This window comes from Aquila chrysaetos, chromosome 16 (assembly GCF_900496995.4).
Source record: "Aquila chrysaetos chrysaetos chromosome 16, bAquChr1.4, whole genome shotgun sequence".
NCBI lineage: Eukaryota > Metazoa > Chordata > Aves > Accipitriformes > Accipitridae > Aquila > Aquila chrysaetos.
In genome coordinates, this window is record NC_044019.1 from 27,116,249 (window position 1) to 27,139,135 (window position 22,887).

At 40.5% G+C, this 22,887-nt stretch overlaps 1 protein-coding gene across 7 annotated transcripts in view; it reads left to right on the forward strand.

The window, feature by feature from the left end:
- CTTN (cortactin) overlaps positions 1–20,871 on the forward strand; it is a 28,011-nt gene extending 7,140 nt beyond the window's left edge. For 2 of the 7 annotated variants that reach the window (XM_030039379.2, XM_030039377.2), the window contains 13 exons: positions 1,571–1,681; positions 2,375–2,429; positions 2,948–3,058; positions 3,918–4,028; positions 4,636–4,746; positions 6,000–6,110; positions 7,851–7,906; positions 9,034–9,103; positions 9,609–9,757; positions 17,118–17,207; positions 17,302–17,491; positions 18,436–18,507; positions 19,081–20,871. In XM_030039379.2, the coding sequence (XP_029895239.1) occupies positions 1,571–1,681; positions 2,375–2,429; positions 2,948–3,058; positions 3,918–4,028; positions 4,636–4,746; positions 6,000–6,110; positions 7,851–7,906; positions 9,034–9,103; positions 9,609–9,757; positions 17,118–17,207; positions 17,302–17,491; positions 18,436–18,507; positions 19,081–19,217 (1,374 nt within the window). In that variant the 3' untranslated portion in view covers positions 19,218–20,871. The remainder of the gene's footprint in view (positions 1–1,570; positions 1,682–2,374; positions 2,430–2,947; positions 3,059–3,917; positions 4,029–4,635; positions 4,747–5,999; positions 6,111–7,850; positions 7,907–9,033; positions 9,104–9,608; positions 9,758–17,117; positions 17,208–17,301; positions 17,492–18,435; positions 18,508–19,080) is intronic. The other 5 variants (XM_030039378.2, XM_030039381.2, XM_030039380.2 and 2 more) reach the window with 5 other exon arrangements.
- The last annotated feature ends 2,016 nt before the right edge of the window (positions 20,872–22,887 follow it).

Sequence of the window (22,887 nt, forward strand, 5' to 3'; positions counted from 1 at the left end):
AGAATTTTCAGAGCTTCATGTCTTCCATAAATGTAGTAGGTAACAGGAAGAAGAAAGGGAAGTGGGAGCCTTTTCCATCACATTTAACAGTTATTCTGCTACAGAACACCTGCAAAATGAACAAGAGTATGACTGTTTCAGTCAGGAAAAGAAGGGAGCTTTTTATATTGCTTATAAGTTGTGTCCTATTATTGACATCCTTGTTCTGTTACATGACAATTACTTCAGCCATTATGTGCAGTAATGTTTTGCTTTCCTGAGTGCTGGGAATGTTCCCCCCAGGCACCTGTGTTTTAAAAAAAAAACAAAAAACAGATACTGTAAAAGCCAAGTTACTTATGGTTTCTAGGCGCCTTGTGTCCTCAACTTAATTCACCTTGGTCCAGCTGTCTGATACTGGTACAAGATGAGCAGTTTCTCATTCCTCAAAGGTCGGAGCTTGGGGCAGCTGCTTGGAGGGCGCGCTGCTGCAGCCGCAGATGCCGACTGCCTCGTGCCCAGGGACCAGTGCTGGAACCAGCCGTGCTGAATCAGGAGAGGTGCTTATCACAGGGTGCAGCCTCTCGGTCTGGACGCGGCTGTGTGCGGCAGGTTATAGGGTCTTTCTGCCTCTTGGAGGAGTTGTATGCGTTTGAGCAACAGACTCAAATGTTAGATTAAAGTGGCAAATTGCAAGTTGGTCTGGCCAGCGCCCAGTTTTGGCACTGGACAAGAAAAAACCATTTGTGTTATGTTATGTAGCACCCCTCAAGGTGCTAGGCTGTAGCATCAATTCCAGGATCTAGAATGGTGTTCTAGCACTAGATTAGTGTAACACTAGCAAATGCTATCTGGATGTACTTTCAGGTGTGTAATTACATATTCTTGTGTCTTACCTGAAGCCAGTGACAGTGCGATGTGACTGCGCCTCGATTTGCTGTGTTCAGCTTGATTTCCAGGGACAGGGTCAAATTGGAGACTGCAGGGCTGGGATGCCTTTGGCACGGGGAGCTCTGTCTTGATGTGGATGCACTGCTTCATGTTGCGATGCCGTTTTGCCAGCGAGGAGAAAGTATAGAGAGAAGATGCCTAATTTTGATTTATGCAGAAGATCAGGGTGCCTCCCTAAAAGAATGTCAATGGAAAACCTAGCTGTAGTTGTATTTGGTTGCAGTCTAATATTAGCTAAAACAGATCTGTAGCTATGTACCTGAATACAAGGCTGTGTATTTTATCTGGAACTAATCCTTATTTTAAATTCTGCATGAACACCATCAAGACTCTGTCTGTATCTTTCTTGTTTTCATTCCTGTGTTTTTCAAGTAAAAATCCAGACTGTAATACAGTCATTGCTGTCAGACTCTTTCTTGGCACTTCCCTTGCCTAGGCTGTATTGGTAGCATGGTGACAGTCTTGTAAAGACTTCTCAAGGGAGCAGCAAGTTCCAGGGAAGTTAGTTTCAACAGGAAGAGTGGTGGTGATGTGTGTTTGTAACAAAGCTTATCCTCAAGTTACTTGGTGTAGTGTTCTCTCTTACATGCAGAACTGTATAGAACTGCTGGCTGTTTCTGAATTTTCCAATTTCTTTTAGTCAGCTGTTGGACATGAATATCAATCCAAACTTTCTAAGCATTGCTCCCAAGTGGATTCGGTGAAAGGGTTTGGTGGCAAGTTTGGAGTACAAACTGATAGAGTTGACCAGGTAAGCAATTTCATCTCATACTGCAGCTACTTACAGTAGTCAAGTTTTGTATGTACAACTGAAAAATTCCAATACCTTAAAATGCTGGTGTGGTCTGCTCTTCCTGCTGTATTTGAAGTTTAGCAGTAAACTAACACTGACTGTTACGGAGATAAATTTCTATTTAAAGCAAAATAGAAAAAAGCCCTTATGGGAAATCGAGATGAGTTGAAAAGAAAACTGAAAAGGGATGTTAAAATCTGCCTTTTAGCCAGGCTGTGCTCTTTGATGAGGATAAAACCAGCGTGAATGCTACAGAAGGAGGGGTTTGGGGATGGTTTGTCCTGTACCACAACATGAGCTACTGGGCAGGATAATTTGCGTCCTGTTCCAAGAGTGTGTAACAACCCCTGCTTGGAAATGCTACATTTCTGTTGTACTGAATTGCTGAACCTGGCAAGACTAGAGTATGTTGCTGGTACAATTTGCTTTGGCAGGGGATGACAAAAACCCTTGCTATGAATACATGTACTAAATTCCCATGTAAATGAATATGGCCTGTAAGTTAAGTAGGTATTTATGCTCCTGTCAAGAAGGTCAGTGCAGTATGGAAAGACACAGGAACTTCCCTTGCTGTTTGTTCACTGAAGTGCATGCAGTTTTTCTACTAATATCTAACTCTTTGTCACACATGCATTTTTATTTCTCTTCCAGTCAGCTGTTGGGTTTGAATATCAGGGGAAAACTGAGAAGCATGCCTCCCAAAAAGGTAAAGTGGTGAGGTGGTTGCCTCTATGGATGCACGTTTTTATAAATAATAGAACAGATCTCTATTCTTTTACTGTTTGTAAAAGACCTTGTTTAGTGAGGCCTCCACATGACATTCTCATTGAATCAAGTGTTGAGGGGTTTGGGTGGAAGAGAAGATAAAAAAATGAATTTCAAAGCAATTTCATGAGTTGGTGAGGTTTTAAGACAAGGAAATAGCGTGTCATTGTGAGTCTTACTTTTCTTTTAAAAGTGAGGTTCAGAGACGTTTTAGAGAGTGGGAGTTGTTTGCTGTTTTGCACCCTGTTGGAAATCAGGAGTAGATTTAAGAGGAACCATCATAAACTATGGGACTGTTGCCTGTCTTATTTTCTGTGTTTAAAATTAAACTTAATTTTGTTTGGTAAAGAGTAGTATTTCAGTTCTGAAATAACTTTTTTTCCCCTCAATTGCTAGGATATGATGTTTCCATTAAAAGTTTCTTGATTTCATTTTTATTGTGCTTTACTCTCAATGCAGACTACTCAAGTGGTTTTGGTGGAAAATACGGAGTACAGGCTGACAGAGTGGACAAGAGTGCAGTGGGGTTTGATTACCAGGGTAAAACTGAGAAACATGAGTCACAGAAGGGTGAGTAGACACACGTGTTGGTGAGCTTGTACTCTGATGTAGTAGGCATTCAAGATAGGCAGTATCGCAAAATACTAATTTTTTACATCTGTTGCACTTCTAACCTGCTGAAAGTTAACACTGAATAAAATTTATGTTGCTGAAAACTTTGACTTCTGAAAAAGAAACCTAAAACATAGGTTCAGACTGGTTTTAAGTGATGATCCAACTGCCATTACTTTGGAAGCAGGGCACGTAGGTTTTTCTGGAGGTTTTTTGCAACTTGTTTTGAAAAGCTGTAGATTAAAGTACTGAGACTGTAAGCAGTTTAACCACAACAGAGAATTGTTTCTGGAAGAATCAGCTGTTTGTAGATTAAAACATTTATCAGACTTAGTAGTGTTTAGAGTTAATATTGTGTTGCTAATCAGGTTTCCAGGCATATCTGATCAAAAATCGACCATTTTATTGAAAAATTTTGACATTTTTGCCATCTGTTTTCTTTTTATCTCAAAGAAATGTTTGCACTCTAGAAATGCTAAAGAGAAAAAGGGGGTGTTTGTTTAAAAGCGTCCAGGCTGTTGCTGACATGGTTTTTGAAGTTCACTTTGCTCTAAGTGTCTTAAGAATTTTATCAAGGAGTCAAGTAGCAGAATTGCTGATATTGCCCAGCAGTTGAACTACATACGATGCTATTTTGTTTTCCATCCTGAGAGAATGTATTCTGAAGAATTTATGACTTCAGTGTCTGGTATCAAGATTAATTGGGGATGTCAGTGCTGCTTTTAATATGCAATGTAACGTTAGCAGGTCAAAATTGTTCAAGGTAATATTTTGTTATTGAACACTTACAAACAAAATTCTTCACTCTTATCTCTAGATTATTCCAAGGGCTTTGGTGGTAAATATGGTGTTGACAAGGACAAAGTGGACAAAAGTGCTGTTGGCTTTGAATATCAAGGCAAAACGGAAAAACATGAATCACAGAAAGGTTTTTATTATCTTATTTAAAAATACTAGTTCAAATCAATCAGCCTTTTAAACCTGGGGAAAAAAAAATTGTTTCCTTTTTTTTTTGGTGGTAAATGTGTGTTTGCCCTTTGTGTATGCAGGTTTTTGTTTCCCTTAAAGAAACAGAAGGCATTGTAAACTATCCCTGAGTTTCACAATCTGATTTCCAAGGGACCTTCTGTCCGTATGGATGTTATTGAAATAGATGTGTAATTGCACAGATCTATGGTATTCAGAGGCAGTATCAAGTCCTTCATTATTCATATATCTACGTTGCGCATATATTTGTGTGTGTTATATGGCTTTAGGTTGAAAGTGCATCAGATTCTTCAAATCTTTAAATATTATTGAGTCTGTATGCTGTAACCTTCACTGGAATTGTGATGCTTCCTTGCATGGTGATCCTAGAGTTACTGAATCAGTATCCTTCCCCTCTGTTGAGGTAGTGTAGCAAGGGAAAAAAAGAGTGAAAGATAGTATCGTTAATGACAGGGCAGCTTATCCCGTAACATGTTACTGTTTTTTTTATTAAGTACTGTTTACAGTCATAAACTGCAATAATGTTTTCTGAAACTTCATGCATACAGATTATGTAAAGGGGTTTGGAGGCAAATTTGGTGTGCAGACAGACAGACAAGACAAATGTGCACTTGGCTGGGATCACCAGGAGAAAGTGCAGCTGCACGAATCCCAGAAAGGTATATCAGTTCACAATTCTTTGCCATTCTTTCTGACTTCCCTCCTTTTGACTTTTCTCTTCCCTGTGTGAACCCTCCTCCCCAGTATCTTTGGCCACAGCCTTATAGTAGCTGACATGAGTCTCCTTTTTCTGTGTTTGAATGGTTGCTGTGTATTGGTTGTTCTGGTGTCTGCAAAGCAGGTTTAACACATCTGATACCGAGTCCCTGAAAGTTCAGACTTAGTGGTAAGTTCTCACTGGAGAAGCTTTATGAGTCTGCAGGTAGCCTGGATTATTTTTTGCCTTTTTCAGTTGAGTTGTGCAAACCAGAAATTAGCAATTTCTTTGTACTTTCCACAAATAATCTCCTTTTTCTGGTTTCTGTTAAGTATACCCCTATTTTCATGCAGGGGAAATCTGATTTCTAATGCTGTCCTTTCTCATTGCCTGTGAGGTACCTATTCCTATGAAATACTGGTACCCAGAAGAAAAGTTGCAAAATAACGATTTATCCCCAGCCTTCTGCCTGTCACCACTCTTAACTTAAAGAAATTAAATTAATTATTTTTTTCTTTTTTTAATTAAAGAAATTAAAAGCGATCCTCAGAATATTGTTCAGAATATTTGTTGAGAGGGGATTACTGGAAGTCTTTTTTTTTTTTTTTTTTTGTGCCCTCATTTTATAGCATATATTCAAATGGCTGTTCTAAGGCAGCAGTAGGGAATGGTCATAGCTCTTAGCTGAGCTTCTTTTCCTCAAGTTGTGCAGCAGCAGGAATATTCCTCCTTCCTTTAAACAGTACTGTGCAGGAATATCTGGAGGATAGTCTCTGTGGACCCTGTCTTAAGACCTCTTTAAAAGTCAGATCTCTAGTGTACAAATGTTAACCACACTGATGAAGGAGCTCAGTTTATTCTCTTGTATCCTTTTGTATGTTGTTTTGTTTTGGTGAACATATTATGTGTGTGTTTGTGTTCATAAAGTTGATCAAATGCAAGTGCATTATGCAGTATGTATGAAAAATGTTGAGAAGTGCTTTTTTCTGTGACTTCAGAATGGTGTTCTTATGTCTGATAAATCATGTTGACCTCTTTTTAATCTCAAGTGGAAACATCTTTTGAATTTAGTCTTATTGAAAGTGTATTGAGATATTTTTTTTCACCATCCAAAATTATTGGTAATTGAGAAATACCGCAAAAATTATTTTGAGTGTCTCTGACTAAACTTCTTTATTTTCCTCCATTTTAATTTATTACATATGGCTTTTTCAGACTATAAGAGTGGTTTCGGAGGGAAATTTGGTGTACAGACAGAAAGGCAGGACCCATCTGCTGTGGGGTTTGATTACAAGGAGAAACTAGCCAAGCATGAATCTCAACAAGGCACCGTTTTCACTTGTTACTTTCTTAACAGTGCAGCCACTTCTCACACAGTCTTAAATAGTTTCTGAGTAGATTGATGCTAGTAATGTGCAGACACTTTCTTTCGCTTCTATTCCTACATGATCTAGCAATGTTCTTCCATTTTATTCTTAAAATGTTACATAAAGGGAGCCTGTATTCAGGAAACAGATATCCAATGTTTAGTTAACAGCTCTACAACATTATGCGTTTAGTTAATAGCTATACATACAGTGTAATAATAACAACATTATTAGTAGTATGATGTTAATGACGTCGTGCTTACCAGTTTTAGACTCTAAATGTGAAGTTTTGCCTGGATAAATTAGTGGAAAAATATTCAGATAAGGACCATGCATGTAACCATTAACAAGCAATGGGTTATGGCAAGATCATTTTAAAATGATTGTAGTCTTTAAAACAAGAAGTAGGGAATGTTTGTGGTTCTTGGGTGAGCAAATACTGTTATAATGCTCTCTTTATTCATTGTGAAATAGTTGGGGTACAAACCATGAATTCCTGGTTTTCCGTTATCTTAAAGTGAGAAGTCTGGATCAGGAAAATGTAAGTGTAGTATATTTATTCTGGCTGAAAATACATACAAAGCTGAAGAAAATGAGGTTGTTCATTCTGATAGTCAATATTTTTCTATGCTACAGTGACACAAATTCAAACTTTTAGAGCGTCAGATGTGCCTTAGCAGAGCCCAAGTACAAACATTAAAATAGCTGGTTAGGGGACCCAAGCGGTTTTGGGGCTGAGAGGAGAAGGAGTAATTGTAATTGTATTCCAGGGACCGATAGGAAAGCCTGTCCGTCTACAGAGTCTAAGGGCACGTTCCTACAGCTCACTGCCACCAGAAAGAGGTGTTTTTCCAGCCACACACTCTTGCTGCTTCTGTTGCACTGGCTCTGGTGCTCGTCAGACATTTCTCTGAGTACAACTCACTAGAAAGAGCAGAAAGCTACTCTTGTCAGGGTTGGTCTGTTGTTTTTCTTGTTAATGCCGCTAGTGAGTTAAACTGATTTTGGAGTATAACAAGTGCTAGAGTCAGCGTCAGGTGAGAGAAAGAGTGTGCAGCTCAGGGGTGGTACGGAATAGCATGTTCACCCCATTTCTGTGGTGGTGAGTTGTTGCAGGCCCGTGCTGTATTGTGGAATTGCCCCTTTCCATGTGTAGAGCAGGGGTTATTACCAGTGACTTTAATGTTCGTCAGTTGGGTATCATGACCAAATCCACTGGAATGAGAAATTTGTTATATTTTCCTGCCATTCATAGAATTTACCAAGTTAAAGAGAAAAAAACACCTCTGTGGTCACCGAAGACTGGATATCGCTCGTTTGAGCGAAGCAAAATGGCTTAGGTTATATGATTACTGCAGAGGGCTAAGAATTGGTGCTGTGAAAGGCTGTGTTACAGAAGTGATGCATTAGAAGGGCTCATCCCTTATTCCTTGCTTGATACCTTACCAATCCTCAGCTTAATGTTTACTCAAAGAATGCATGTGGCCCACAATCTGTCATCTGCTGGTGTACCTGAAGGCTCTTGCAGTTATGTATCCTTTCTGCATCAAAAACCAAGTTGCATTTTCTTTGGCGGCTGTCACTGTATCTCTGCATGCAGCTGAAATGGCTATTTGCATTTGAAATGGCTCTTTGCATTTGGCAGAAAGATGGGAGGGACAAGAAACTGCCTACTCTAACCTTTTTATCCTGTTTTTAGATTATTCGAAAGGATTTGGTGGGAAGTATGGTGTACAGAAAGATCGGATGGATAAGGTAAGTTGCTTAAAAGAGCCATGACTTAAATAGTCTGTAGGGATACAAAATAGCCTGGGTAGATCTGTAGTGTTCAGCTCTTTTATATCTGGACACTGCTCCAGTCTAACAGTAGAGTTCTGTGCCTTTCTAAATCTTTAAAAAGCAAGTTTATACACACAGAGCTGATGCCAGTTTATACACACATGTACGTGTGTACATATGTGTAGTGTATATACATGTTTAAGTAGGGAAAACTGAAGCATGGAAATGGATAGCAAAATTTATACGAAAGAATGAGAAAATCCATTAATTCCACAATTGCAGTCCTGTCTTCTAACAACTAGCTAATGCCTTGTATCTTGAGGATGTCTTTTAGTGGACTGCTTAAAATGGGTGTCTGATACGTACCAACTTTGCCCACTTTGATTATCAGGGACCTTCCCTTTAGGAGAATTTGTTTTAGTATTCTATAACAGTGAAAGATAGGGCAGCTGATACCCCCTTTCTACCTGTCCATTTTTAAATTTAAAAAACTAAAAGATGAAAAAGTCCTCACTGAGATTTATCTACTGAATAAATTTACTCTCGGCTTTATGTAGGATGTTTAAGAGTGAGAAAGTAGCGGAGTTTGAAAGTCTGTAGGATTTTTTTTATTTTACTTGTGGCTTCAGGATGGCTCAAGACCATTCATTTCAAAAAAACCCTTGTATTTTGAATACTGTTCTCAAAATACTCCCTCTGTTTTAACAGTATCTGCTTCTTTAAGGGGACTGATGCTTTTACCTTGGTAGAAATCCCACATAATGTGGATTAGAACAGCAACAGCTACACAATAAATGTTTTGGGCATTGCCTCATTTTTTAGTTCTGATGAGTCATCTGTTCATACAACACTTTTTTTTTTTTTTTTTTAATTAATAGGATTTTAATGTGTTTAAACCTGTCCCTGAAGATTAATTCGTACATAGTTTGACTTAAAGAATTATTCCATTTGTCAGGTTTTGATTCTTCCTGATTTCGTTTTGGTGTTCTGAAAAAAAAAAGCCAGAGGGGCAATATCACAGTAAAATGGCAGAGATTAAAGTTGTCTGAATGCCTTCATGAATTTGTGTTTTTTAAATGTACTTTTTTTCTCCTTATTGATAGAATGCAGCAACCTTTGAAGATATTGAGAAACCAGCATCAACTTATCAGAAGACCAAGCCAATAGAAGCTGGTAGGGCATTGGCCCCAAATCGTTTCTTTGGATAATGTTCAAAAGCCCAGGATATTACTGTTAATGTAGTAGTGATGAGTAAGAATCATCTACAGGGAACTGGTGTATTTGCAGGTCTCTAGCAACCCCAACTACTCTCTCCCTCCCTTTAGAGGTAGTTTTGGTTTGTGGTTGGTTTTGTTTTTTTTTTTTTTCCTTGAGGGTCATCAGAGTTGAGGAAGGGAGAATAAAAAGCATCAGAGTAAAGAATAGACTGAGTAGGGGAGCAGAGTGGTGGAGACTGTACCATGACAGAGAGGAGGGAGAAGTGTTGTAGAGGTTTTTAAAAAAGAGAAATGTGGTGCACAAGAGGTTTGGGCTTGGAAGGGGAGAAGGAGGGATAGGACTTTCCTGAATGGGCTGTGAGCTCAGAGAGCAGAAATTTGTACCAAAAACTCATTCCAGGCTACCTTTATACAGAACCTTAAACAACAACATTTGACTTCAGCTTTTTTAAATGTTACAGTTGCTAATAAAACAAGCAGCATCCGAGCTAACTTTGAAAACCTAGCCAAGGAAAAAGAGCAGGAAGACCGAAGGAAGGCAGAAGCTGAGAGAGCACAAAGAATGGCCAGGGAGAAACAAGAACAGGAGGAGGCTCGAAGGAAATTAGAGGTCAGTAAGATTCAAATCCCATTTGAGCAGCACGTCTAGTGTGTTTCAATGCCATGCTGGGAGAAAACAGAACCTTTTAAGAAAAGATACTTTCCTTATTTCCAGCTAGGCTTTAAAGCCCTCTGTGTGTATATATATGTTTGCCTGTGTTTGTACCTGTGCTTTACCTGTTTGCGATTCCAGCCATCTATCAACATGCACCATATGTACATCAGACATCAGATAGGGTGGTAAGGTAACAATAGTGTATAGGGCTTTTTTATTTAGCCTATCCCAAAATATGTATGCTAGTCTTGAGCACTAGTCTCTGCAGTCTGACCTTTTCCTACTGTACTTCTGCCTTCTGGTATGTCCTGGTTTCAGTTGGGATAGAGTTAACTGTCTTCCTAGTAGAAGAATACCAGAAGAAGAATACCAGATTCCCTTGGGCATGGAGGAACTCATCAGGGGAGAGACGTGTGGTCTCCAAAAGGCCCTATATGACAGCTTGTCCAAGAAGTTTAATAGCATGGTGATAGTCGGTGATGCTGTTTTTTCGGAATCTGTATTGTGGAAGGTGGAGGTGGTACCACCCTTTGATATAGCACACACCCATGAGATGAGGGGAAATTATCTTCCAAATGTTAACTGAATCTTAGTTTGGGAATTAAGAAAATTAATTTAGCATTGGCATGGTTAAAAGCTTCGTGATTTCTGTGTTATTCATAAGCAACATAATTCCAGGGAATGTTTAGTCAGAAACGACATCTTATTTGCTTTATAGAATTTGCATATTTGGTAAAACTCTGCTGCTGAGATGGAAGGCCTAGTGCATTAATAGTAACTTGTCCTTCATGTCTTGTTCATTTGCTTCATTACACAATGCCTGAGACGCCTTATCATCAGTAATCCTGAGGGCCTGCTGTCTGCAGCTGTGTAACCTTTCAAGCAAGGTGCTGTAGCAGTGTTTGTCCAGAGTTTCTGTGGCAGTTTCCCTTGTGGTCCCATGCTGTTATTCTGATTTCATGGTCTCACACTTGTAAACTCTGATATTATGGCAGGGAGTAGCAAGCAGTTGATGCTGGCGTAAGAATAGTCCCTCTTTTCCCCTTCTCCTTCACCTCTTGTTTTACAGATAATAGTTTATACTGGAGAAGACTAAACATAGGACACAAAGATAGCAGTCTCTTAAATTCTGAATAAATGCTGCTTGGCCATATATGTGCACTGAGACTTAAGAGCCAACCAATATGCAACACTGATGCTGAAGTAGCATGCTCCAACTAGTGCTAATAGTGTCCCAAGCAGGAATAACCAGTAGGAAGATTGGGCGGGTCCTGATGAAAAGTATATAGTACTCAAGGAGATGCACAGGAAAAATGGTCATCCTCATCATCTTCATCATTTTCACTTGCTATGCTGAAGAGACCCTCCCAGAGGAGATTCCTTGTCTGGGACCCTCGTCACTGTTCTTCCTGGCTGGCTAGGGGGGAGTTTTCCTATTTCCTTCCTACTTCTCTCTCTCTTTCTCCTCTTTTGTTTTTATTTTCTGCCAGAAGTATCTTTCATTGCTAGAGCCAATGCATGCCACCAGCTGCAGACCCCAACAAGAAATGTTCTTGCATATGAACTTGTCTCAGCATCCTCTGTGAGACATCTGGAATCCAGGAAAGACTTGTCAGATGGTTTCTCAGATCTGTTCAGTCCATTGCCTAGGAACAAATGGAGCAGACCCAACGACTGGTTTCTCAGATGTGGTAGATACTTACCCTTAGCGGGATGCTGCTACAGGATGTCAGGTTGTGGTGTTTATCCCATTTCATCAGTATGGTCTAATTCATCACAACTTTAGACTTAGTGTAAATAATTTGTTTTACAAGTATGAAAAACTAATGCATGGTAGGTTTACAGTAACCTAGCTTTGATCTTCCTAAACTAAGAAAAATACACTGCAGTGAAACTGCACATTACATCACATTAACTAAGCTGGCCTAAACCAGCATGGCTGCTAACGGCAGCAGTCTCAAGCCACCTTATTCCTTATGCCAGCAGAGTGTCTGTATAGTCACACAACAGTTGAAAATTAACCCTAACAAATAAAACATCTAGTTAATCCAAACCAGTTCCCCTGCTGGGTTCATTGGTTGGTTTCTCAAGTCTGCTGTTCACAGGTGTGTGGGCCAGCACTGCTTCTGAAATAGCCCTGTAGTTTTGCTGTGCTGAAACTGCATGGCTCATGTATCTTGTGTATAGTTTGATTTCTGAAAAATGCTAACTTCCTTTTGAGTTCTGTTTGAAATTTGGGAAATTCTAGCTTTATAGGATAAATCAAGTCTTTCCATCTAAAGTGATTGCTGCTTTTTTTTTTTTTCTTTCAGCTTATCTCCACTTTTGCCTTATGGCTTCAGGATGTACAGTGTGAGCATATGTTCACTGCATACATGCATCACAAGATGAATGGGAATTCATCTTTGTCTATCAGTGATTTCTTCTAATGTTGCCTTTCATCCCTGTGGACTTTGTGGACTTTTAATACCTTCCCCCAACCACTATTTGGGTTTCTTTATTGTCCTGGAGAAAAACGTTACACCTTTAACAGAGCATTTGCCACTCTCTTAAAGCTGAGAGAGGGAGAGATAAACAGCTGAAGTTGAGAATTCAGTCTTTTCTATTTGATAAGGTCAGCAAGCCTGCTCCAGGGTGCCACTCTGTTAGTCAGCTTGGACTGCTCTGTGTCATTCTTGGCGTTGGCACCAGCCTCCAGCACTGAGCCACACAGAGAAAAGTTGAATGTTTGCCTTGAGGAGAAGTCACTTAGTTCCCCTCTCCTCAGAGGGGTAAAGCTGAAATGCATCTAGTCTGTACAGTTGCTCTGGGAGCACTTCAGATGAGAAAAGTTGAATGCTTCAGCACTTGCTGACTCAGAGCCACAGCAAAATGCTGTCAGCATGTGTCACCACCTTCTTCTGGTGTAGCTGTTCAGCTGGCAGCCCCATGGCTCCTCTAGCCGTTGCCAGGCTGGCCTCTGTTCCTGAACAGCTGTCCACTGTTCCCAGCATGTTTCAGTGTGTTTAAGATTATGCATCACCTGTATCTAGGTCTAGCACCTGGTTGTTTCCTTAACAAAGTGAGTTTTCGCTCCTCATCTTCCCCTGTCCTTGTCCTTGCCACCTACGCTGCAACTCTAGTCAAAGAGCTGTAGTCCCTCAGCTCTGGGTCTATTCCATGGGGTGATGAAGAATGGGAATAAATACTCTTTTTGGACACAAGCCGGGGAAAACCTTCAGGTGTACATTGCTCTTGAAAGTGAAGCTTCACTCCTTCAAGAGATCTCCCTTTTCTTGGCACTTGTTTTCCTCTGTCAGCGCATTGGATCTGGATCACGTTAGGACTTGTGACTTACAGCAAGCAGCATTGTTATCTTTGGAGGATTTAATTTAGTAGATACTTTTACAGTTCTCCAAATAAGGAAGAACCATGGTGTAGGTTGATGGGTATCACAAGTGTTGCATTGTTAATAAAGCCATTCTGCACCCATGAGATCACTTTGGACAGCCCTTGCTTCCAGTTACTGCTGAGAATTGCTAAGAAATATCAATCCCAAAGGAAAATGGATGTTCTCAGCATTCATCCTGCTCTTTCATTTCTTTCTCTGAGGTGCATATTTTTACCTGGCAGTAACTCCATTCCATCATCACTACTTCTTCGCTCTCAGACAAGGTGTCTGGTAGTTTTAGGACTTCTCAACCTGTCTGAAGTTTCTTAGGTCATCTTCAAGACGCTGATGGTGCTTGCTAGGCAAGACTCCTCAACCGAGGACTGTTACTTCCTTACTTTGATTTGGTTGTTTCTAGGGGATTCTACAAAAGACCGGTCCCTGCAAACAGTGCAGTCCATTCTTGAACACCTGGGTCTTAAAGTGAATGTTCTGAAGTAAAAAACTTGACAACTTATCACAGAGCAATTACCAACTCTGAGATGGTAAGAGTTCTCTTGTTGCAGGGTTCCAGGATACTTTATCCTTAACTTAGTGCCTTCACTACTTGGGCAACTACTTTATGAAAGTGTCTCTCTCCGAGGGCATGTGACAACTCTGATAGCTCATATTGATCTTTTCTGTACTTTATGTATGTTTTTTGTTCTGCACCTTTGCTACAATCAGGTTGGTGTTCTTCAGGATGCAAGGAGGTACTTCATGTGGTAATAGCCATGTCTCCAGGGGCATGCCTTTTATGTTCCCTTTGTCTTGCCAAGTAGGGATATCAGTATACTATTATAAAATACCATGTAATTTCATTGCACCACGGTTGCATTTTCACAAGGAGCAGCAGCTATGTGCCAGTGCTCTGGATATCTGGTCCATTTGGAGGACAGAGCTTTCCTGCTTTGCTTATGAGTGATGACAGTGTAATATATTAGGAAAGACCCTCTGTTCTTTCAAGGCAGCAGTTGCCCTAAGTGATAGGTGTGTGGGGAATAGGACTCAAGTTCACACGTGTCAGGCCTTCAGCTCTGGTAGATGAGCTGTCTTGCAGTCCTCAGCAAGAAGTGGGAAATCTGCTCTGGTGGCCATGTGAATTTTTTGAAAGATTACACGGCTGACACAGAAAGTATTGATGTTTCTTTTTGAGAGAAGGTTTGTGTCCAGGCTTGGTCTCGGGTACAACCCTGAGATTGGCCGAGTGGACAGGTGCGTGCATTTCTCCAGGTGCCTCCGCTGCCAAGTGCTGTGGTTAGGGTAAGGCAGGACATCATCCTGTTGGCTCTCATTGTCCCTGTGCATTTTGGTACTGGGCTGCCTTTGCCTTTCAGTACCTTCTTCAGTTCTCTCAGTCTGACCTGTATAACAGTTTGTCTGTCTCATCTCAATCTTGAAATAATCCACTTCATGCTACGGATGCTGAATGGCTCTTCATTAGACTATTCCTATACCAACCTAGTTGGAATAATTTTTTTTTTTTAACCAGTAAGGAGGAGATGACTGGTCATCTGTATCTTGCCGAAGTAGCCAGGCTTTCTGCTTAGTATTCCCTTCCATTACATGGGTTTATAGTCTGGACTGAGTGGGGGAAGAAGTTCAGCTTCTCCACTACCTCTCTTGCCAGTCATTTTGGATGATCATATGCTCATAAGTAAGATCTGTGGATGGAGGGTGGTGAATCTGGGCTTTTGTTACCCATTTCAGCTTTTCATTGAGGTTTCCTCCTGCTGAGGAAACAGTTCTCCAGAAGGGTTTAAATGTAGTAACACAGGTTCTCATGAGTCATTGAACTGTTATGTCTTCCCCCCCTCCCTTTCTCTCTCAGAAATGACTGACTGACTTTACCGTTATTTTTGTTGTAAGTGTGGGTTAAATTCAAGCCGTTATGCTTGATTTTTCTTGTGCTTCATCAAAGATTCTGTTGCCTGGACACATCTGAAGTTTTTTTTGAAAGCTGGTATTTAAATTTCACCATAACCAGATGATTAATGTTCTTCCAGACTGAACATCTCCATGGTTAATTGTGTGATTCTGCAGACACTGAGGGAGGGAGGACAAGGTTAAGGGGAAACTGAAATGGCACTGGCTGCACTGCCCCTCGCTCACGAGCTGAGCGTGAAAAGGGGAGGGAGGGATGTAAGCGCACCATCCACAGATACTGTAAAGGGTGGGGACAGACTTTGACTTAAGTGAACTTTATTTCTTTAAGTGAACTTCCTTGCACAGACAGAAAGTTCTCTCACTTTAAGAAAGTATGTGGGCATATGTACTCCCACAATGGGAATGTACATATGGACTGCATTTCTTCAAGAACCCTGTTTACTGGTAATCATTTTTCTGTTTTGCTTTTCACATATGTCACATAGTCAAATGGCGTGCAGGGAGCTCTCCTCTAAGTGCTGGTTTGAATCAACGGGTGCCTCGATTTAGCTAGCCTCTGCTACCTTAGAGAACAAGGCAGGATGCTCTTTCACAGGGAGCGTTTCAGTGTGGAAGAAACCCAGCCTGAGGGGGGACCATGCAATTTAAATGTTTTATGGCAGTTACGCTGTGGCTATCCTAAACTGTAGTCTGGATTGCAGAGACCCATTACCTAGGACAAATTTTTCAAACTGTTGTCATGTTTGACATTGTTAATGGACTGATACTACTTAATTTGTCCCCAAACTTAGATTCGACTTCTAATAAACACACTGCTGGTGCTTTTTTATCTGTAGCACAGGAGTTAAAAGTTGGGGAGGACCGTTCACATCAGGACAGATTTTTTCCAGAAAGCACAGCACTAAGCTTTGAATTGTCTTCAAAGCTGGCTCTGTTCTCAAGACGCGCTTTGCTTTCTTTGTTAGATGTATTTTTTTCTGAGCTGTGACAAACAAAGGAAAGGAAGAATATTTTTGTAACAGAGCCCTATTGCTTCATCTCTGGACTACAGTTTCTCCTGAAGATTCTTTGGGGAGTTACAGCTTGATGGACCTAAACAACTGGAGTGCACAGTCTCCTACAACATGTATTCTCTCTTCTTTTTTACAATAAAGAAGAAAGTTTGGCCCTAGATCCGCAGTTTTCTTTTTCCCTATGGTAAAGAGAGGCAAAATGAAATAGCTAGCTTACAGGCTTTTGGGGTTTTTTTTAAGTCAAGTCATGCAAGCAACGTAGCATTTCTTGTGCTACAGTATCCTGGCTTCCTAATGATGATTGTGGATTTGCCCTCTGATTCACAGGTGGGATAGCACAGCATGAAGTGCTTGAGTGCCAGAACATTTGATTCAGATCCATGTTCTTTGTGTTGCAGAATACAATAGCAATACTGCGTTTATTTCTACCACATATAACTCTTCTGAACATTTGAGTCCCCTCATTGTCAGTATATAGGACTTAATTTTGTCTAAGCTATTCAGTCTTTTGCCTTGGCAGGTGTTTTGCAGACCTGCAAGATATTGCAGGATCATTTCTCATCAAAGATAATAGATCAGTTGTATAATTAGAACATGCAGGCTTCAGGTTCTCTAAACTTACGCTAAAATGGGACATGAGGCCCAGCCAGCTAATGAACAGAATGAATATATTGAACACAGAAATCCCGCAGCTTCTATGGAAGTGTGCCAAAGAACATTGGGTACTCTGTTTTTAAACACATGTATGCATACATACCGTGCGGTTTTTGTTTCTTCACTTTTTTCTCTTCTGCTTTGCTGTATTTCTGAGGCTTTACTGCACAGCCAGTCTAAACCTTCAGGCAGGTGTAACAATCCAGCCAGTCCATTTCTCTTCTGCTCCCTGCTTGCATGAGTTTATTGCAGAATACGCTGTCTGTCTTTCTTACTGGAGGGTTGTTTCTTGTTCCGTGTCAAGACATCAGCGATTAAGCTGCACTGAAGTTTTTCTTTCTCTTCGATTTAGGAACAAGCTAAAGCCAAAAAACAAACTCCACCGCCGTCTCCTACCACACAGCCAGCTGAGCAGAAGGCACCCTCAAGCCCAGTCTATGAGGTTTGTTAGAATCCTCTTTCAGTACCTGGGTTTTGATCCTAAGCATAGGAACCTTTTTACAAAACCCTGATGAACCTCACCTGTATTTCTACAGGATGCAGTTTCCTATGAAGCAGATTCTGCCTACAAGAATTCCAGTACAGCATATTCAGCTGTGCGCGAGCCAGAGTCCGGCTACAAAGCTGCAGAGTCAGACTACCAAGAAGCAGTGAGTCAGCGAGAGGCAGAATACGAACCAGAGACGGTCTATGAAGTGGCAGGGGCAGGAGACCATTACCAAGCAGGTAGAGCGTTTGTTTCTGATATGAAACCCTTTAAGATAAAGATTATTTCCTTGGGCAACAACTTAACGAATAGTTGTGCTGATAGCGCGCTATCCTAGTTCTCTAAAGTCGTAGTCTGATGAGACTGGTTAGATTCTCCACCAACAAACTTTAATTAGGAAATTAAGGTATGGCTAGAGCAAGGCTGAAATTACTTAACTTATGTGAGATGATGTTGGAATAATTACAGTGCTCTCTAGGGTATCAGTTCAAAAAGAAATGTAGGGGTAACCATTTCCACACTGTGTAATGCAGCTCAACTTGAGAAGAAAGCACAGAGATTGAGATTTTGTGTGTTGAGCTGGTGCTGGCCTACAAAGCAAAAAATTCTGTAAACAATTCTTGGGACTTTGAAATGGATGTGATGTGTTCTGTGCCTATAAGGGAGTGGAATAAGGATGTCTGAAACTAAGGAAAGTGCAAGAATAAGGTTCTTTTGAATTCCTGTTTTTCTCACCTCTTCTGGTTACTGAATGAGGTGTGAAGAATGAACCTGCTTGCTCTGGTATGAAAACCTGGGAATTTTAAACAGGCCCCTTTCTCCCCTGTCCCCCAACACACACACTTAGCTTGTATTGAATAGTCTCTTAAACAGTGATCTTGGGCTCAGTTGTTCTGTCACTTTTTACAGAAGTGTGATGAGGCTGATTTGTTTTTGTTTAGTACTGTGTTAAATGCCTACTTGTGAACACTTCCTCTCCGGCTTTAATTGGTTTTTTTAGGGAAAAAAAATCCATTTCAGAAGGAATGTCAGCACTGCTAAAAACTTGCATAGTTTGTTCCCTGCTTCCTATGTGAGTTAGCGCTAGAATTAAAGGGAGACTACCACAGAAAAGAACTCAGGGTGATAGGTAGTGTGCTTCATGCTTTTAATTTTTCTCCCCTCTCTCTCTCTCTCTCTCTCTCAGAAAATGCTTATGATGAATACGAAAATGAACTTGGAATTACAGCCATAGCCCTTTATGATTATCAAGCTGGTAAGCAAAGCTGTTGTTTTTATCCTTGTCTTTGTTCTGCACAGATAAGTCTGGATTTTTCCTTTGCCTTTCATCCTGTAGTCTCTTACAGTAACATATGAAATGAAGATATGAAGGATTAGGAATTTAGTGATTTTGCAATAGCAGTGAGACACTTTTGAAAACTACTAGCCACTGTTTCTGGAAATGGTGGGAGTTTTCAAAATCTTTTTTAAGCAAGTATTAACACTCTTGTTAAACCCTTGGCATACATAGTTGTTTAAAATCGTGGCTGGTTAATTCTGAGGAGAGATCAAGAAAGTAAAGTGGTTCTCAGTGTGTTAGGTAGCAATTGTTGCTCTAAGTTAGAAATGCACCCAAAACGCAGTAGGTAAGAACCGACTACCTCGTCACTCGAGAGGATGAGAAAGTGTCCGTCTTTTCCGATTGTCGTTGCCCTGTTTCAAATGCTGTGATGGGAGAGAGGAAGGTGATGGGTGTCTGTGTTATTTTTAGTGCTGGTGGGTTGATAGGTGAGATTGCAATGTGGACTGCTCCTGTGCGAATACTGAGCCTCTTCAACTCTCTCTCCAGCGGGTGATGACGAGATTTCCTTTGACCCAGATGACATCATCACAAACATAGAAATGATTGATGACGGCTGGTGGAGGGGTGTCTGCAAAGGCCGATACGGGTTGTTCCCTGCGAATTATGTGGAGCTGAGACAATAAAGACTATTGTCTACTGGTTATGCCTTAATTCCCCAGTCAATAAATCTGACTTAATACACTACAAATCATGATGCTTTTCTGAGGATGGAGGGGGTATATACATATTGCTTTTATATTTAATACTTTGCCGATGCTTTTTAAAATGTTTATGCCACAGAAATCGCTAATATATTGTAACTATGTTCTTCACTAAGGCTCTTAAAATTATTTTCATGCATTTGGAAACATTTCTTCTCTGCCAAATTAGCAATTGTCATAAAAAGCCTTTTCGAGGACAGTTAGCTGTCTGTTGTAATATTGCATGTTTTACTCATAAGTGAGCAGATTTACTTAGTGTTTAAGTCTAGATAGTCTTCCACTAAATGTTTTCAGCTAAGAAAATCATGGCTATGCAGGTTATTTGCATTTCCACTAAGCGGGAGTGGGGAGGACTGGGGAGGTGCATAATTTTTTCTTTTTTTTTTTCCAGATAGTGCTTGAAAAAGCAAAGAGAATGCTTGAAAGTTGCAGCTAATGGCAGTTAATCAAATACTGTCCAATATTTATGGAATATTAATGTTATGAAGGAAACAGTCTGGTTACTTTTTCCTTCTCTTTCAAGTGAAGTTCCTTGGCTCTTGCATTGTTTGTTGGGTTTTTTTTGATTATTTTTTTCCTGATCGTGTTCCTCCTATCCATGTTACCCCAGAGGAGGGCTGCAAACACTCTAGCACTGATTGTCCCAAATTTCTTTAGTTTTTATTTTTGTTTCACCCTCCTCTTTCCCAGGAAAACTTATTATACTAATGTTGAGTCACTCAGCAAGATTCCTACTTGTTCAAAGGGAAACTGGCATCCAAATCTGTGTGACTACCTGCAGGAATAGTCTTATTGCTTTAAAAGGGAGGAAAAAAAAGGCAGGATGGAATTGCAGTTGTGGCCTGTGTGCATTACATCCCTTGTTCTTACAAGGAATGGCATGCTGTGCAGTAATGACGTTTTATGTAACCATATTTGAGTCAAGGAATGTTAAAATACAAGTAATTAGATTTAAAACCCATATGAATTATCTCCATTTTTAAACCATGCAAGAGACAACTATACTTTTTGTATGTTCAACAGAAACTGCCAGTAATGTTCTACTAAACAACAAAATTAAACCTGTTCTTTGCCAAAACCGAAACTGAAATTCTTGTCGTTATAGAAAGCTGACTTTGCTGCAGATTTAGGGTCCCTACCAAAGATAGCAAGTTGCATCTAATAGTGCACGTGTTCAATGTATGTACTGTCTGTTTCCACCTTCTGATCAAAATGGGAATGGCAGAACTGGTGTAGTAGCTAAGGAAAGAATGCAAAGAATTGTTATAAACCGTAAATTTGGACCAACAGAATACAGAAGGCCTGTTTTAAATGGTAAAATGTGTAATGTATCTAGGAAGAAGGCATCATGTTGAACCAATTCTTGGATGGTTGGGACAATCCTTAATGAATGTCATATGTGTGTCATGATTATATTTTTTTTTTTTTTTTCCTTTCCATGGTCTCATTTCTGTGTTGTATTTGCATTACTAGGGTTGGGTTTTATATGCAGTTTATTTTATCCAATTTTGCATAGAACACCTCATAGGGATATGATTTTTGTAAATTAAATATTCAATAAACTTTTTGAACCATTTGCATGGAATATTTTTGTATTTTTAAATTGCTTTGTCAGTCTGCTACGGGTAGTTCATCTTGTCTCAAGGTTATCTGGGACCAGCTTGCATACAACGAATCATACTTCCTACGGAGAGCTGCTGCATGATGCTGGGTGCTGTCGTGAAGGGCACCTACGTCCTTCTAGGTTGCTGCTGCCTTCCACATACTTCCCTTCCTCAGAAACCCACTTGCTTTGTCTTTTACTCCTACTCCCATGTGGAAATATTTAGATCAAAATTAGACTTCGGGTGAACTTAAAGGAGAGATGCTTTTGTTTAAAATTTTTTTTTTAAACATCTTGGCATCAGGATCTGTTCTGCCTTTTGTTTTATGTGCCTGTTACTTCTGCTAAAAATACCAGTGAGCTGTGGTTTTGGTGAGATTTGCTCCTGGCTTTTGGGAATACTGATCGCTGCAGGGCGTTGAGTGCTCTTGAAAAGAAAGATGGCCATCAGTTATGGTCAAATAAACTTTTACATCACTTCAAAGCTGTTCTGCTCTTGTTCATGACAGGGATCCTTAGGTCAAGTGCTTCCCGAAGCTTTCCTCCTGTAAGGCTCAGCTGCAGAAAGGTGTCCTGCCTTGCTGCCTACGCAAGCCCGTATTTTACAGTTTCTAATCCTGATCTTTTCTGAGAATCTGACACTTGATGCACTGCTGGAAATGCTAAGAAAGAAAATCTTAAGACCCTTTTTCTAATTATTCTTTAATGCTGCTATATTAACAGGAAATCCAAAGCTTCAGAGCTCGCTGCCACGAGTCCTAAAACGCAGTAAGTGAGAGCGGTTGCTTGAGAAGAAAACGTGCACATACAGGTAGGCTTTCCGCACTAGAGGGGGTGGAGGGTGGCCTTAGGAAAGCTTTATGCTGCTAAAGGCAGATTTGAGGGGACCAGCGTGGGCGATGAGCCCCTTTGCAGGAGGCAGCTGCCACGCTAAGGGCTTTCGATGGGTTTTTTTTGGGTGAAGGCACATAGGGTATGGCTGCAAGGTCTGGGGATGGGGGCTGCTGCCGAAAGGCAAACAAACCAGCCGTGAGGAGGTTGCCACAGGTCCCTGCCCGGCGAGAGCTGAGCTTCTAGCCGGGAGGGAAAAAGCTCTAAAGGGAAAGAAGAAATGGCACCGTGCGTGAACTTGCTGTGGGTAATCTTCACGAACGGCAGCGCGGGGAAAATACTGCAGTCCTATGTTGGAGAGGGAGGAAATGAGTTACTGGAAGAACAAATTAGGTGATGCTATCGGCAACGCTATGGGTATTAAGTCTTGGGAGCTTGTTCATGGATTGCCTTACCTAATGGAGAAAGTTTCATCTCTCAACTACTAAGCTCAGTATCGCACTGGGGCAAGATGTTCTATACTAGATTGATTTAATATCTTGTCAAGTATATGTAGGTAGCAGTGTTATGACTGTACTATTGCTACTATGAGATTAGATGTAGTCAAGTCTTTTTAACATCACTCTTACTCATCAGCAGTAATTGCTCAAGTTATCCAAAGCACGTGCTGCTGGAAAAAACCACCCCAAACTATCTGCATTTACCATCAGAAGGGCTGGCTCAGCCCTCCTCGTGGGTAACTAATGCGAGCAGCGAGCAAGCCCATTAATTTCTGTTAATGGATGTCTTACTGATTCACTGTCTGACTTTGGGTGAGCCATTTACTTTCCTGGCACCTTGAATTCATCATGTTGCTTCTTAATGCAATCCCGCTGTTGCTCCGAAGCATGCTGGGGCTTCAGCTGACAGAAGGCAGCAGCAGCACTGATTTTATTCACCATCTAATCAATTGATGATTTTACACTTCTGAGTGTCATTCTTCTAAATTAATTACAATTAAGCACATAGTAAGAACACTCAAAATATTTTCTATATAAATATTTTCTAGTATTTTATAATATTTCATTTTCCTATTTCTGTAATAATTGCTAGCGACAATAATGAGAAGGACATAGTTTGAGAAGTGGTTACATGGGAGGTGAAGTTCTCAGAGACATG